General features: G+C 39.0%; 1 protein-coding gene across 5 annotated transcripts in view; it reads left to right on the top strand.

The window, feature by feature from the left end:
- The window catches only part of ST7 (suppression of tumorigenicity 7), a 268,905-nt gene that overhangs the window by 145,932 nt on the left and 104,660 nt on the right, over window positions 1–18,313 (top strand). For all 5 annotated transcript variants that reach the window (XM_010831218.1, XM_010831216.1, XM_010831215.1 and 2 more), the window contains exon 3: window positions 11,255–11,414. In XM_010831218.1, coding sequence (XP_010829520.1) covers window positions 11,255–11,414 — 160 coding nt within the window. The remainder of the gene's footprint in view (window positions 1–11,254; window positions 11,415–18,313) is intronic.

Below are 18,313 nucleotides of genomic sequence, written 5' to 3' on the forward strand. Positions count from 1 at the left end.
AGTCTTCTCCAACACCACAGTTCAAAAGCATCAATTCTTCAGCGCTCAGCTTTCTTCACAGTCCAACTCTCACATCCATACATGACCACTGGAAAAACCATAGCCTTGACTAGAGGGACCTTTGTTGGCAAAGTAATGTCTCTGCTTTTCAATATGCTATCTAGGTTGGTCATAACTTTCCTTCCAAGGAGTAAGCGTCTTTTAATTTCATGGCTGCAGTCACCATCTGCAGTGATTTTGGAGCCCAAAAAAAGAAAGTCAGCGACTGTTTCCACTGTCTCCCCATCTATTTCCCATGAAGTGATGGGACCAGATGCCATGATCTTTGTTTTCTGAATGTTGAACTTTAAGCCAACTTTTTCACTTTCCTCTTTCCCTTTCATCAAGAGGCTTTTTAGTTCCTCTTCACTTTCTGTCATAAGGGTGGTGTCATCTGCATATCTGAGGTTATTGATATTTTTCCCGGCAATCTTGATTCCAGCTTGTGCTTCTTCTAGCCCAGCATTTCTCATGATGTACTCTGCATATAAGTTAAATAAGCAGGATGACAATGTACAGCCTTGACATACTCCTTTTCCTATTTGGAACCAGTCTATTGTTCCATGTCCGGTTCTAACTGTTGCTTCCTAACCTGCATATAGGTTTCTCAAGAGGCAGGATGGATTATTGGACATAATCAAGATCAGGAGAAATATAGCTCAGTTTCTTTAAATGTATTGACACAAATGTGGCAGTTCTAACCTTTCCCCCTTCATCTGCTTTTCTTCTAAAATTTACATATATTTCGCTATTGCTTCCTTGAAAAAAATCCCAAATAGGCAAAAAGCAATATGATAATCATTTTCATTATCACATTGGCTCCATTGCCTTATGCTGTAAAACAAATTGTAAAGTGTAGTAAGTTATAATACTTACAGTAGTTTTCTTTAAGTGACCATAAAGGAAGCCATCTAAACTAGTGGAATCACTCTAATATAGTTAAATTTATGTTAAGAATCTTTGAGGAGAAAGAGGTTTTAGAAAGTTTTTTTTCCCCTTCTGTACATAATGCTGTGACTACTATTTCTTTGGAAGGAATGATGCTAAAGCTGAAACTCCAGTATTTTGGCCACCTCATGTAAAGAGTTGACTCATTGGAAAAGACTCTGATACTGGGAGGGATTGGGGGCAGGAGGAGAAGTGGGTGACAGAGGATGAGATGGCTGGATGGCATCACTGACTCGATGGACGTGAGTCTCAGTGAACTCCAGGAGTTGGTGATGGACAGGGAGGCCTGGCGTGCTGCGATTCATGGGGTCGCAAAGAGTCGGACACAACTGAGCGACTGATCTGATCTGATAGAGACGTGGGCAATAAAAAATACAATGAGGTAGCTACTAGTGTTATTTTCATTTTACTAATACATAAGCTAGATAGGAAGTAACCTGCCTTAGGTCACATAGCTGGCAAATGGTGGAGCAGGATTTCAACCCAGTCTGGCTTGCACCAGAGCCTGTGCTTTTATCACTCATTTCACCACCTCTCTGGTTAAGTGGGTGTCTCAGAAGTTAAAGAATCTGCCTGAAATGCAAGAGACCTGGGTTTGTTCGATCTGTGGGTCGGGAAGATCCTCCGGAGAAGGGAACAGCTACCCACTCCAGTATTCTTGCCTGGAGAATCCCCATGGACAGAGGAGCTTGGCAGACAACAGTCTATGGGGTTGCAAAGAGTCAGACATGACTGAGTGACTTTCATTTTCACTGGTTAAGTTCTCAGCTGTTTTTCTAGCTTCTGAACAAATGGCAGGTCTGCATTTTATTTTAGTAGTATCTCAGTGTGGGTTCACTAGCCTATAAACTACCAGAATGCAAGTTGTTTCCTTTCACTCTGGTGTGTGTGTGTGTGCTTAGTCAGTTGTGTCTGACTCTTTGCTACCCCCTGGACTGTAGTCCACCAGGCTCCTCTGTGCATGGGATTCTCCAGGCAAGAATACTGGAGTGAGTTGCCATTTCCTTCTCCAGAGGTTCACTCTGGTGAGCTAAGCCCAACAGTCGTTTTCCCTTCTCACTTAGGGATGGTGATGTTCCATCTGCCTGCTTCTCTCCTCTGAATAAAGGGATTTCCCTGGACCATGACCATCTTTGCAGACCTAGGCTTGGCGACACTTTCTCCCTGTGTGTGAATTGCAGTTGCTGATGCCTGATGATCACTGCTGTGTTGTTTTATGATATATTTGCTTTGTTGCTTTCTTAGGAAGTAGAGGGTTCTCCTGACTGACATAAAACTTTGTGCAAAGGAAATCCTCTGATGTGGGAAGATTTTGAAAGGCCTTCTCAGAAATGCTTGGTTTATACTGAGATCAGGAGAAGGCAATGGCAACCCACTCCAGTACTCTTGCCTGGAAAATCCCATGGGCAGAGGAGCCTGGTAGGCTGCAGTCCATGGGGTCGCTACAAGTCGGATGAGAATGAGCGACTTCACTTTCACTTTTCACTTTCATGCATTGGAGAAGGAAATGGCAACCCACTCCAGTGTTCTTGCTTGGAGAATCCCAGAGATGGGGGAGCCTGGTGGGCTGCTGTCTCTGGGGTCGCACAGACTTGGACACGACTGAAGTGACTTAGCAGCATACTGAGGTCAAAGTCACTACCATGTGTGGGAATAACTCTCGTTTGCTCCTGCTTTAAAGATTGTTGACACTGGGGCTATCGGCTCTTGGGGACGCACCTTTGCTAGCCCTTGAAATGCACCCTGGGCTGAGGTTTCTGTTTAGCTACTGTTCCTTTCTGTCAAGTGCGTTTCATGGAGAGGCAGCATTGGGATAAAGGATCAGGTGCTTTGCGAAATAGCTGTGTGCATAGAATTGCATAGCGGTTTCCTGGCACCAGAGAGACAATTACCTAACTACTCTTTGCTGAGCAATGTCAAGGGAGCCAGGTGGTGAACACAGAAGCTGCAGGGCTGCCCCTGAGGAAATTTCTTGTTTGGGGACCTCAGGATTCCTATGCTGGAGGCTGAAGTTATCATGCAGTGTGATGTCTTAGGCAAAGAGAGCTAAACACAAACAAACAAAACCCCTGCTATTTTTACCCTATGAAGGAAAAATCAGTTAACTGAACAACATATATAGAAATAAAATGTGTTTGGCAAATGTTGCTTTTACACTAATGTGTTTAAAAATAAATGAGGACTTAGCAGCGTGTATTTTACTAGATGTCACTGCTATCTCTTGATTTTACAGGTTGAAAGCCAGCAATGAGTTTGTTACACCACCTACTTCTCACTCTTCCCTTACAGTTCCCGGCCCAGTCCCCATCCAGGCACCTCTGTCCTTGCTGAACTTCATGCTGCCTGCCCCTCGACCCACTTGTCACAGTAGTTCTCATCTCAGCCCAGTTCCAGCCACAGGAACTGCACCTGTTATCACAGTCCAAACCCACCAATTTAGTCTTTTATCTGCTCTAGGAAGGACAGGCCCAGTCTGCTTGATGTGGCCTCTGTGGGTGATGTTTATATCTATGGAAAACATTTATGGGTTTTATTTTTGCTTTTGAGAATGGTAAGGTAGATATGTGGAGAAAATGCTCCCTTAATTTCTAAAAATGTTGGTAGAATAGAGAAAATGCTGCCATACTGACATTTATAATAGACCTCTGTATCCCCATTAATGTGTTAGACATGCTCCTATGCCTACGGGTTGTGCATATATGTTCAATAGAGGGATATGGGAAAAGGCAGCCAAAGCATAATTTTTAAAAATGAGAATCAAGAATAAAAAAAGAAAATTAAAATAGTAAATAAAAGAGTTAATTCAGGGATCCAGTGTAAAACAATGGTTTTCAGGAAAGTGAAAGAAGAGATAATAATTAGATAGGAATCAGTTGTAAATACAGGACCTTTTGTTGTGTTTTCCACTCTATGCCAGGTACTGTTTTAAGCACTTTGAATATATTATTTCATTTAATTCTAAGTGAATTCTAATATTAACTTTATTGAAATTCTAAGTGGTTGATATATCAGTGCCTCTGTGCTGTTGAGTATTTTTGTTGTTGTTCAGTCACTCAGTCATGTCTGACTCTTTGCAACACCATGGACTGCAGCATGCCAGGCTTCCCTGTCCTTCACCATCTCCTGAAGTTTGCTCAGGCTCATGTCCATTGAGTTGGTGATGCCGTCCAGCCATCTCATCCTCTGTCATCCCCTTCTCCTCCTGCCTTCAGTCTTTCCCAGCATCATGGTCTTTTCCAATACATCAGCTCTTTGCATCAGATGGCCCAAGTATTGGAGCTTCAGCTTCAGCATCAGTCCTTTCAATAAATATTCAGGGTTGATTTCCTGTAGGATTGACTGGTTTGATCTTCTTGTAGTCCAAGGGGCTCTCAAGAGTCTTCTCCAGCACCACAGTTCAAAAGCATCAATTTTTTGGCACTCAGCCATTTCTATTGTCCAGCTCTCACATCCATACATGACTATTGGAAAAACCATAGCTTTGACTGTACAAACCTTTGTAGGCAAAGTGATGTCTCTGCTTTTTAATATGCTGTCTACATTTGTCATAGCTTTTCTTCCAAGGAGCAAGTGTCTTTTAATTTCATGACCACAGTCACCATCCACAAGTGATTTTGGAGCCCAAGAAAATTAAGTCTGTCATTGTTTCCATTGTTTCCCCAACAGTTTGCCATGAAGTGATGGGACTGGATGCCATGATCTTCGTTTTTTGAATGTTAAGCCAGCCTGCTGAGTATAAACCGATGCAAAATTTACATAATTTTGCCAAGGATACATATAACAGACAGATGGTGGGATTTAAATTTGGATCTGTCTGACCATGCCCTCTGTCTCCTCCTGTTTAAAAGTAAGGGAGTGGGACTAGAAGATTGTTATGGCTCCTTTCAACTCTTTTTCATTCATCTAAAATCTTGACCTCCACTTGACTTGAAAATTATGTAGTTGCAGGGCTAGAGGAAGGAACCCTCAGAAGTCATCCAGTGTAAGTCAGTAAAAACCTAAGGAATAGGCAGCCAGAAAACCTATGACTTGTCAGGTCACTTTGCTAGGTAAGAGTATAAGGAAGATTAAAGTTTAAATTTTCACTGCTTTGTTCCAGCATCATTGTTCATCTCATTAATGTGTTGACTAGGAAGATGGATTGCAGCAGTGTCTAGTGGGTGATGTATTCCTTTTAACAGGCCCACAGAAGTGGACCACGTAGATAAGAAAGCAAAAAGAAGAAAAGGAAAAGAGAAAAGAAGAGAAAAGAAAGAGGGAGGCAGGGAGACTATAAACGTCTCTGGAGGGAACTTTTTCCATCAGCTGTGGCTTAGGTCAGATTTGGTTAGTCTAGAACATAAAACATCATTTACCATAATTTATAATTTCACTTATGACATTTATGGCCTTATCCTCTCTGTGATGGAAGCATCATATAGGCTGAAAATATATCTGTGTAATGCCTTGCTAATTCTTAAATATTTGTTGAATTCACATAGATTCAGTGAACAGATGAATTAATTGACTGTGTCTGGGAATTATCTGGGAGCTTGTTTAAAGTGATGGATTCTGAATACCACTCCAGATTAATCAAGTCAGAATCCCTGGAAGAAAGCTGACCCCCAGGATTAGCTGACAGAGCTTTGGGCATCATGGCAAAGGCTCACATCTCCCAGTTGTCAGTGGTCGCTAGGTGACTTTACCCCAAGACAGTGATCCTCCTGTCCAGGTCATAGTCATTAATGCTGCAATGCAGACACTGAGGTGGGGATGGATCACTGGCTGTTGACCTTGAAGAGAACCTCAGTTCCCTGTCTTTTTTCTTTTCCTGAAGCCTTGACAGTAGGAGGCCAGGAATGGAGGTGGAAGGACATGAAGACAAGTTCTTTACATATCCCCCTCAACTGGTTAGGGGAACAGATGGCTGGTGGGGCGATTGGCTGAGGTCAAGGAAGCAGGAGACCAAGTCCTGTACCATGCTGCTGCTAAGTCACTTCAGTCGTGTCCTACTCTTAGTGACCCCATGGACTATAGCCCACCAGGCTCCTCCATCCATGGGATTTTCCAGGCAAGATACTGGAGTGGAGTGCCATTGCCTTCTCCAGTCCTGTACCATAGTTCTTCAGTATTTCTAAACAAAATAGGAAGGAGCCAGGAGTGTTTAAAAGAAAGAAAGAAAATCGTCATGAGGAATTGGGAGGGACTTTGAAAGAGTCAGTGGTACAGAGAAAAGGATCTACTTGAGAATTCTAACAGGAAACTTCTAAAAAGGTTTCAGATATTACTATAACCCATGCCAACTGCCTTGGTTTATCTTCTTTAAGCCTAGAAGATCGCCTCTTGCCAAAAATCTGTTTACCACCAGATGTATTTCTGAAGACTTAGAGCAGGTGTCAATTTTGCAGTCTATTTGAGAGTAGACTGCCAGAGTTTCATATTTCCTCTTCATTCTCTACCATAGCTGTATCTATCCTGTGATATCATCATCTACTTTAATCCTTGGGAAACACATAGCCAATTTCAGGCTGTGACGTCTTTGTGTTTCCCATGGGTTTAATGGAATTGGTGTGGAATCATTATGGTGCTTCTCTGTGGAAATCTTGAAGCATTTTTGAGTAAGATAGGAAAGTCCCAATAAGTGAAGAGAAAGAAGTGTTATATATGCAAAACATGCAATTCAAGAAGGGGAGTTCTTAATGGATAGGAAGAATCTAGGCATCTTTAGGAAAGATTCAGCTTTTAGGTATGCAAGACAGATGAAAGGGCCTTATTTGTTTACTCTTTGCCAGACTTTTGTTCCTTCCCTGCAGGTGAAAATGAGGTGTTTGCATCTTAGGTCAGCTGCAAACCTGAATCTCCACTCCCAGCCTGCAGCTGCAGGGCTCCTTGATCCAACAGTAATGGAGAAGGTTACAAGGCCTAGGAAATTGGGTTCCTGACAAATGAGTCTTTGTTTTAAGTGTGATCTGGGTCCGGAGTATAGCAATGACCCTTCGGTCCTGCAAGGTATAGATCCAAACCATTGCTTTGATCCTCACATTCCCAATTCCACCCCTGCTTCCCTTATTCTCAGATGATAACCCTTACCTGCATCTCCACTAAGATAACTGTCACCTACTTTTCATCCGTTTGTTGCCTTCTTACCTGTGAAACAGCTCATCTCACTCCCTATTTCCCAAATAGAATTTATTTGTCTGTGCACTCATGCTTCCCATTCATCCTGTCGTAGAGGAAGAAATGCTAAGTTACCTTTCTGAGGCAGGGTAAGTGTTCTTCCTGGGCTCTTGGTGTCCTGCCTCTTGGTCATTTGTACTCTTTTGCACTTCAGTTTCTCTTGTTCCACTTGATTCTTTCCTTTCCAACAAATATGTATAGGTCTCTCTTTTTTATAACTAACAAAATGAACACAAAACCTCTCATTGGTCCTGCTCTTTATTTAGACAGTATCCCATAAGTCACCAGACCAACCCTTATCATCCATCCATTCAACCTTTCAGTCGTCTCTCCATTCAGTTTTCAACAATCCATCCATCCAACATTAACTGAGTGACTTTATTTTACACATTATATTATTGAGAATCAAGAGTACCAACTAAGACACACAACCTTGCTGTCTTTCAATATATTAGGGCCTTTACCTTTCAGCAGGATTGTAGGGTCTTATTGACTTCCCAAATGACAAATCTAATTGGTGCTTTTTAGTTCTCATCTTACTTGATCTGTATAATTCTTGGTGTAGGCAGATTGCATTTTAAAAGACTATGAAATGTGTAAATGTATATTTTAATTTTATGGTTAATTGTCAGATTTAAAAACTGTTTTGTTCCACAATGGCAATTCCATTAAGCTACTAGCATGTCTAAGGGCTAATTTTAAAATCTAAATTTGTTTATGAGAGCTTTGCTGTTTACATTGTAGGTTATGCACCAGGGAGAATAATTCAAAGTGACACCAAATATGTGTGTGTTAAATAACACCATCTGCCCATTTGGATCTATGGAGCTTTTTAAAAATACTGTGAGGTTCTGGCCCAAGCCTGCCGTGTTTCAGGATATGGGACAGATCATTGGTGCTAAGACCCCAGATTAGAGGTTTTGGTTTGAAGTTTAAGAAGGCTTTAAGTCCTGTCCCACTTCCTTTTAGTAGCTGTTTGTTTAATTCATATTGGAGTGCCTGTCCCATGGTATTGTAGATACCAGTATAAAGGTCTGTATTGGGTAAGAAGCCACATCTACAGCTCTAATAGGACAGGCTTGAGAAGATCCTCCTTTGCCATCCAAACAGTTGCATGAATAACCCAGTCTTCATTAAGTCTGTTATTTTTGCATTAGAAATACTGGGTGGAAGGTCTGTCTCCTATTATAATGCAAATACTCCATTAATATGAAGCATTTTTACCTTGGGATGTATTATCCAGTCCCATTTGATAGACTTCTGGATTATGTTTGATAGCTAAGAAGGCAAAGAGACAGTAGAAGAGGAGGGCATTTGGAAGTGAAGATTTGAAAAGGAAAATGACAGGTAAATCTGTTAAAATGAGCAAGAGATTTATAAAAAGATGTCTTGTTTTAGGGCCTTAGTAAGATTAGTGGCACAAGAACTGAGACTTCAGGTTAAATAGCTACTGAGTTAGCTTTGTGACTTTGGACTACCTTAACATGTTGCCCTCATGCATTCTAAATGAAACTGTTCATGGGCCTTGAGGGTTCCTTTTAGTGCTGGGGTTCTCTGATTTGGCTGGATAAACTGAGAGATCCTAAAGAGTCGCAAAGTGGGGTTTTGTGTGTGTGTGTGATGGGAGCAGAGTGTGAGAGGCATTGTGGGCCTGTGGCATGGATTGGTAGTGTCAGGGGCCCTATCTGTGCTCTGTGACCCTGGAGCACAGCCTATGCTTGTTATGGAGCGTTTAGTGCTGTGCTACTGAATAAATGAAGGCCTGGCAGGTGCCCAAGCAGCATAATATAAAAGGCAGAGTCTTGGGGCAAAGAAAGCTCTTTCCCACAAGTGATTGAAAGCCATTGCTAGTTCTGTGACCATTGTTCTGGGTCCTTTGGAGCCTTCCTTCTCTTCAATAAAGGCAAAGCCAAAATCTTTTTTTTTTTTTGCGTGGGGGGCTGGTCAGGACCAAATGGTAAGCAGCCTCCTTTTTCACAATGATTACAAGGGCTTTCAGCCAACCATTTAGTAACAGACAATATGCTGTATTAGCCTAAACTATAGAGTAACAAGAGGAGTGCATCATAGCAGTATGTGAGCTGTGCTGCCTGTAGGAGGTATGCACAGCATCAGTGTGATAAATTATGGCTTTGCTGTTACTTTTGAGAACCAACTATACAGCAAGCACTGAACTGAGTCTTTTACATGGGGTTTGGATCTGGGTGATTTACATGAGTGTGAAATTAAGGACACTCAAGGATAAATAACAAATGTGATTTACACTTTATAGTTGAAGAAACTGATATTAAAATAGATAAAATAACTCACTTAAGGTTACAAACTCCCTTCTGAATCTATGGTTCGTAAATTTACCATTCTTGAATGCTGTTCTTTCTTCAAACAACTCTCTTATTCCTCCTGTTCCTACATTATAGACTAGACCTATCCCTTCCTAGATTTTATATCATATTCTTCCTGTCTGCCCAGTCAGATTACTTAAATGACTTAACATGTGAAAACTCATAGAGTTAGAAGGGGTAACTCCTTGGCATTAAATCAAGTTCTCCTGTTATAGCATTGCAAACATTTGGTTTGATTGATAGTTCCTTCTGGTCATTTGTAGGTGTTCTTTCTGTCTTTTAAAGGAATTTTTGGTAGAACAAAATAGAGAAATACCAATTTTTAAATGATAGCCCAAAGTCTATTACAGAGAACTTAACTTTTCCCTTCTTTCATGCGTTAAAAACATTAAGTCCTCTGTTTTGGGAGGCCAGTCTAGCTAAAGGTTTGTCACTTTTGTTAACTTTTCAAAAAACAAACTTTTGGCTTCATTGATTATATAGGACTTGTTTTTTGCATTCATTCATGAAGTATTTATCAAATCCTGGATATACAATCATGAACAAAACATGTTTTTTACTCTCTCAAAACTCTTACTCTAGTGGGACATGTAGATATTAAACAAATGTCATAAATGCTGCCAAGAAGAAAAGCAGGGTGCTTTTGAGAGAGGCAAGAGAAGCTGACTGTAGATCTGGTGACTAGGAAAGAGCTCTGAGGAGGTGACATTTAGACTGAAATGAAAGGATGAGAGGCATCATCTTGTTTTTATGAAATAAGTAAGGATAAAGGTAGTTAATTTTATGTAGTTCCACATTCTATATTATAAAAGTATAGTTCTTAGGAGACTCTGGGATATAGTTGATTTTTAAATTTCTTCTCTGTAATGATTTGTGACTGCTTATGGAACAGATTCAAAATCAGACAGGGAGGCCAGGAAAGGATGTGGGGAGAGCAGCTTCAGACAGTGGTGTAGGGGAGGTGGGGCAGGTGGGAGAAATTGCGGGAGGTCGCTTGCTTCCCCCTTGCTTAGGAATCCTGATTTCAGTCTAGTCATGTGAGCATCATTACTTCTCTCCTCTTTTAATGAAAGTTATTTCTTTTCTTCTTTGCAAACAGCACATTACTGGTAGGCTTGTGAGCTAGGAAATGTTAATGGTGTACAACAGATACTAGTGTTTATAAAGCACATCTCAGCTGGCAGACATTACTGAATCTCTCAGCATTTGGGTGCCAGAGTACCATGAAATGGGATAACTATTACTCTTCTTGTAAAGCTGGATTTCTCTAAGGAGATGCTGGTTTTTTTTTTTAATGGAATTTTGCTGTCTTAAAAATCTTATGCAGGTATGGCTTTATCAGAATATAAAATGCCAAATATTGGAATATTTCATAAGCCACACTTTTAATACTAGCTTCTTTGTATTTATTTCTGGAGTTGCTTTTCAGCTGTGGTGATTTTATTATCAATATTATATAAATTTGGAGGAAAGTAATAATGAGCAGCTCTTAACAATGTTCTTTTACCATGACTGGGTATATAAATTTTCCTTAAAAGCCAGTATTAAGTGGATAAAACAACACTGAGAAGTTAAAATGTAAATGGTATTTGCTGCTGCCAAGAATTTCTTAATTTTTAGAATTAAACAATTTTTTTGGAATAAATATGTTTAAACCAGTGTTTAATTTAAGGTGGGTATAATTAGTAGATACAACGTATTTTATGAGTATGTACAAAATTATAGCTGGTAACAGGACCGTAATCATGCTTACTGTTTTTCTGTTCTAGATATTTGAGTGGTGGTATTTTCGCAAGTATGGAACATCATTCATTGAACAAGTCTCAGTAAGCCACTTGCGCCCCCTTCTGGGAGGGGTTGACAACAATTCCTCCAACAATTCTAATTCCAGTAACGGGGACTCAGATTCCAACAGGCAAAGTGTCTCAGGTATGGAAAGTCCTTTAGTTTGCAATATTTACTTACTTTTACTACATTATTATCACTATAAAACAGTAAGAATGTTGTTATTTAAATATTAGACTTCAAAGAAAAATGCAATTTATTTTCCCAAGGAGTTGACAACTTCTGCCAGAGAAGTTGAATGTAAGCATCCCAGGTAAAGGAAATAGGTATCTTGTTTAATTTGACTTTTTCTTCCCTGGTGGCTCAGTTGGTAAAGAAGCTGCCTGCAATGCAGGGGACCTGGGTTCAGTCCCTGCGTTGGGCATATTTCCCTGGAGAAGGAAATGGCAACACACTGCTGTATTCTTGCCTGGAGAATCCCATGAACAGAGGAGTCTGGTGGGCTACAGTCCATGGGGTTGCAGAGTCAGACACAACTGAAGCAACTGAGCCCTCACGCAAGCTGCTTCTCTGTTGCCAGTCTTGAATTCTGTCACAGTCTTTTCCCCGTCCTTTTCATTTTTTGAACATGCCTTTTTTTCTCACAACCCTCTGCCCAGAAGCCTGTTTGCCCTCTTTCTGTGCTTGCTTATCTTTCACATGTGCTGTGCTCAGTCGCTTCTGACTCTTTGCTGGACTGTAGCCTGCCAGGCTCCTCTGTCCATGGGATTCTCTAGGCAAGAATACTGGAGTGGGCTGCCATTTCCTCCTCCAGGGGATCTTCCCGATCCAGGGATTGAACCCACGTCTCCTTCATTGGTAGGTGGATTCTTTACCACTGAGCCACACAACCCAACTCAAATGCTACCTCCAGGGAAACCCTCTCTGAGAGGCTGTGCACTATGTCTACACCTTTGTTGACTCATAATATGTTTACTTTTAGCAACATTTACTAAATTATAATGAATTTTTTAACCTTCCTTCTTAATCATGGTATCTCTAGCATTTTGAATAGTCTCTACTTTATCATTGAAACTCGGTAGATGAAAGAATGAGGACATACAAGGCCTGTAATTTCTCCCCTCATAAAAGAAGAGGGATGAATATAATTTCCTAGATTGGTCTCTTTATCAATTCAATAAACATTTCCCAAATCTCTAATGTGAACCTGGCCTGGTTTAAAAATAATGCCAGAGTCCTTGCCCCCATCGAACTCTTGTGTCTGTTGAAGGAAACAGTGTTCAGTGCTATGATCATATGAGGGAAACATGCAACACTATGGAGTACAAAGGAGGGGTTCCCAATCCAAACTAGGGGAAGAAGTTTGCTTCTTGAAGGAGATGGTACCAGTTCTGAGACTTGAAGGTTGAAGAAGAGATAAAAGAACTAAGTTAGATCTTTTTTTCTTTCCTCCCTAAAATAACTCATTCAATATTTCATAACTGTCTAGCCAGGTGATAGGCATCAATGAGCATTGTGTGTGTGTGTGTGTGTGTGTGTGTGTATGCAGAAGGAGATGGCAACCCACTACAATATTCTTGCCTGGAAAATCCCATGAACAGAGGAACCTGGTGGGCTACAGTTCAGGGGGTTGCAAAAGAGTCAGACACGACTCAGGAGTAAACAACAACTATATGTATATATGTATGTGGGCTTCCCAGGTGGCTGTGTGGTAAAGAACCTGCCTGCCAATGCTGGAGATGCAAGAGGCTCGAGTTCGATCCTTGGCTTGGGAAGATCCCCTGGAGGAGGGCATGGCAACTCACTCCACTATTCTTGCCAGGGAAATCTCATGGACAGAGGAGCCCAGTGGCCTGTAGTTCATGAGATCACAAAGAGTCAGACATGAATGAGCAACTGAGCACACAGCACATACACACGCACACACACACATGTACATATATATATATATATATACATGTATATATAATATCTGATGTTGATTCAATGATCTTTTATTAATAATATACCCTTTGCCAGCCCACCATGGTAATGGGCACCTCTGGGTACATATTTATTTCATTCTAAAGGGTACATGTGTGAGAGATGGTACCACTGAGGTAACAAAATTGTCTGGGACTTTATAAACTCATCCATTTTGTGAAAGAAACAGAAAGAGATCTGAGCAAAGTAAAATACCACGTTGACCGACTATTCTTACATGGGTGGCATATTATTCTAGTGAGGAATCTTGATCCCGCAGTCATTGTCACATAAGCAGTGTGGATAATCACCATCACTTTGCATCTGTTGGAAGACCCTGCAGGTTAAATGTACCCTGCCTGACCCAAGTTACTGTAGTCTTCGGATGACACAGAACATTGTAGAAAATTAATAGATTTACAGAAAGCAGCCTCATTTAAGGACATTTTTATTGTGAATGTGTTTTTATTTTCATTAAAATTCTTTCTACCTAATTTAAATCTCTTGACATCATTCCTTAATGTGACAGAGTTTATACTCTCCTTATTGTCACTGTTACTTTGCTCTCTCTCTCTCTCTCTCTCTCTCTCTCTGTGGGTGCCTGGAACAAATCTTATGCATTATATAAATCTTGATGCTACTCTTAGTGCTTGTAAAGGGAAGCTTAGTAGCAGCTTTTAAAGGGAAAATTACAGTCCTTTGTAAAAATATATTCTACAATAATGATCATGGAAATTCCCAGTTTTAATTGTACTGAGTTTTTACCTCACTAATATTGAGCTTTTGAGTATTATTATTTATTCTCTTCCTCTAGTATTGGCTGAATGTCTACTACTATGCATTCAATATTTCTATTCATCTCCTATAACAGATACAGCATCTATGATTTGATTTCATAACAGTATTCAAATAATTACATTTAGGAAAACAGATATTACTTTCTCCTAGTATGTTTAGGGCTCCCTCAGACCACTTCTCCTTGACATTTGGGTTTCTACTATTTCACTAACTCAGCTCAACACACATAAATGTTGTTATGGAAATGCCAGATAACATGGGACTAATACCATTTCTCATGTCTCTTTTCTTGTTGTGATTTTTATTTTTGAACAAGAAAAATGCTATTGTATAAAAGTATGTTGTCTCTCTATATCTTTACCCTTAATCATTGTCTACTTCATTGTCTGGTTTCAGTTAAGTATAAAGGAAAAAGAAGATCCAAAGCTGAGAGTAATTAATATATTTTATTAAAATGGAGGAATTTGTTTCAAAATTTATACTGCCTTAATAACAAAATTACTATTGCTTTAATAAAAGAATCATCACAAGATGTTTCTTGGCTGAATATTACATGAAATAAACATGGCTAACTAAGTCCCATGAACATTGGCAAAGGCAGTTAAATAGTATTCCTTATTTGAAAAAATCATTGAAAAAGCTAAAACAGAGAATAGGACTTATATAAGCATTGGACTATATGAAAACTCATAGTATAGCTCTTTCCTTAAAGAATCATTTGTTTTATTAAAAGCTGAAAGACCTGGCCTACTAAGAATAATTTGCAGTGGAGAAATGGGAAGTGATTGTTATAGGACAGACTGTTCATATGCTGTTTAACATTTGGATCTGTGTAAATTGGCCCAAGTGCAAATCCTCTCAAAATTTGTAGTGATCTTTGTTTATGGACCAGAGCAGAAATGTGTAATTAATAATACAGCTTCTTAATCTAGCCAAATTTCTGATTGTTTGGCTTAGGTTAGCATTTGTGAACATTTCACTTGTCTCAATTTATTTGGGAGCTAAATGGCTTTTTTTGTCACAAATACACAATTTCTGATAAACCCTGCTGATGTATTTTCCACATTACCATGTTTCCTGTTGCAATTTTTAAAAATTCATTACATCTAATAACACAATTAATAACCTGTGATCAGAATTATACAAAGGAAAGCTGAATATATTTATTCCTGTCTCCTCTTTCATGATTTGGCATGTTCTTTTGAATAATTCAGATGGTTTACTTTCATCCTTTTTCCAAATGACCTAGCTGCACAAAACTACATACGCAACTAAATCTCTAAGTGAGCACTGTCTCTTGGAAATATAATGCTAACTACAAGTGTAATTTTAGCATTTTAATAATCAGAATAATAAAAATGTACAAGTGAAATGTGTATTTTCTTTAAACAAATATGTCTAAATATTTTCATTTTAACATGCAATCAATATAAAAATTATTAATGGCATCCAGTGTGTATTTACACTTACTCTTGCTGCCATTGCTTAATTCGGCTTAACTTATGAATTGATGATGCATAGGGATTTAAAATGTGTCCACCTTCTCCTATCTTAAGGCAAGGGATTCTCAGGGTCTAAGAACATTCTGAATTTGGGTTTATGGGAATATCTGTTTGATAATTTGCCCTGTTCTCAAATAAGATGCCTCAAAGACAAAGGTTTGCAGTGTTCATCTTCTTCAAGATATTTACAAAAGTGCAGGGTGCTCCATCACTTAAGAATTATCCTTGCCAAAGTCAAGTGTAAATTCTCTGCTGCTGCTAAGTCGTTTCAGTTGTGTCCGACTCTGTGCGAACCCATGGACTGCAGCCTACCAGGCTTCTCCATCCATGGGATTCTCCAGGCAAGAACACTGGAGTGGGATGCCATTTCCTTCTCCAAAAATTAAATTCTCTGAGACATGTTAATAGCCTCTTGCATAGAACTGGATCTTTAGACAAACTCTGGTTATAGTCATTTGGCATAATGTTGTAAGTCATCTCATTTTACTCTCACTTTAAGATAAATGTATATCATATCTTTTTTGACTCTATGGACTGTAACCCGCCAGGCTCCTTTGTCCATGGGATTCTCCAGACAAGAACACTGGATTGGATTGCCATTTCCTTTTCCAGGGGGTTTTCCCGACGCAGGGATTGAACCTGTATCTCTTGCATTGGCAGGTGGATTCTTTACTACTGAGCCATTAGGGAAGCCCATATCATATCCATTTTTATATAAAACTTTTACTAAGAATTTCACCTGGAATTCTTAATTAAGGTTCATTATATCAGTATAGGCAATTCAAGCACTGGTTTAATACAGGTAACAAATTAAAGAAAAGCAATGGAGATGAAGAAACTCATAGATTGTAAATATATATCTTAAGACCAGGCCTTTCAGAGCTTGCATTTCAAATATATCCATTAGCAAAATTTCAAGTTGCTATATGTCCAGAGCCTTTAGAATTGCTCTTTAATAACCTCAATCAGGGGAAACTCAGTTTATACTTGCCAAAATCTATTAAGTGTTGAAAATGATTCTCTTAGGCAATGCTTATTACATCTTTTAAAGTCTTTTGCCATTAAAAATGTGTGTTCTAGGATAGATTAGCTCTCCATTTGACTGGTGAAAATTCCTCAAAAACCTGTTTGGCCCCTGGTGAATATTTACTTATTAAATATTTTATGGTCTTCATATTATTTTATAGAATTGATTGACTTAGATCAGAAATGACCAATGATAAATGTATGAGAGACACAGAGGTTAGCCATTTTAGCAATATTCTTGAAGAAAGTTATACACTGTCTTGAATAAAGCAGGTCAATAAAAATGATCTTAAAACTCATAATTATTTGCACCTTTCTCATTCCATAAAAGAATTTGAAAGGGTAATATATTTGTTGAATTGAATGCTACCTATATATTATTAATACTTTGTGCCTTTACTTCTAGTATTCTTTTCAAAATAATTATTTCAAAAAGTTATGAAAACAATTAAAGCTTAATTATTTAAGAAAATGGATATTTTGTTACTCTTAATGATTGCTTAAGATGGGCTTGTATTCACTGAGTATTCATTTCTGATATAGCAGAGCTAATAAATAAATGCAGAATCACATGTTAGAAATTGACTAACTTGAGGTTAATCTTGATTGTCATAATATATCTGATGGAACATTATTTAGAGCCCTTCTCCATTGTACTTTGGAACTAAAATATTTTAAAGTATTATTTTCAAGTGCCTAATATTTCCCTAGAGGACTTCCAAAACTGTTTCTCTAGTAGAAAAAGTAATTGATAAAGTCACAGGATTTTTAAAATATGATGTTGCAGGGTAACAGGTCTGTTGTATATTGTAGGTAATTGTTAGGCAGGCTGGATACCAGGCCATAATCTCACTTACTTTTCCTTGGGGAAATTATGTAGCTTTTACCCTTTATGCTTTACCCTTTACTTGTATAAAAAGGACCTACTCTGTGACCCTCACTAGCTTATGTAAGGAATATAGATGACTTGAGCTTTAAGCTTTTTTATTGAAAGGCTCAATGAAAATCAGGCTTATAGCTATGACAAAGTTGCTATTGTTGCCATTTGTACTATAATAGTATTACTGTCATCATTACATTTTGGATCCAGGGATGAGGTGGTAAATTTTAGTATAGTACATCTTCCTAGACTATAAATTAGTTGTATTTGAAAGTCCTAGGAGTGGGGATTCTTTCTATGTCTATATTTTAATTTTAGGAGAAAAAAGTTTCCAGAGTTAAAAAAATTGGATATAGAAAAATATTTTCTTCCATATGATGATAAAAAGCCCTATGACTTTAGAGTCTTTTGGTTTTTCCCAAGAATTAAGTTCTCTTTTTACTTGAGGACTGTGATCATGTTCTCTCAGTATATTTACTCCTTTTATAAGAACTTCTTCATATGGATACCAGATAGTAGTTAAGTATCTTGTTCTTTTTCTACCAATGTATAAGTGTGTCTAGGTCATAAAATGGAGAAGGCAATGGCACCCCACTCCAGTACTCTTGCCTGGAAAATCCTATGGGCTGAGGAGCCTGGTAAGCTGCAGTCCATGGGGTTGTGAAGAGTCAGACAGGACTGAGCAACTTCACTTTCACTTTTCACTTTCATGCACTGGAGAAGGAAATGGCAACCCACTCCAGTGTTCTTGCCTGGAGAATCCCAGGGACGGGGAAGTCTAGTGGGCTTCGGTCTCTGGGGTCACACAGAGTCAGACAGGACTGAAGCGACTTAGCAGATCATAAAATGTATCTTTTTTTTTGGGGGGGGCGGGC

Source organism: Bison bison, unplaced genomic scaffold (assembly GCF_000754665.1).
Source record: "Bison bison bison isolate TAMUID 2011002044 unplaced genomic scaffold, Bison_UMD1.0 scf7180017864525, whole genome shotgun sequence".
Lineage (NCBI taxonomy): Eukaryota > Metazoa > Chordata > Mammalia > Artiodactyla > Bovidae > Bison > Bison bison.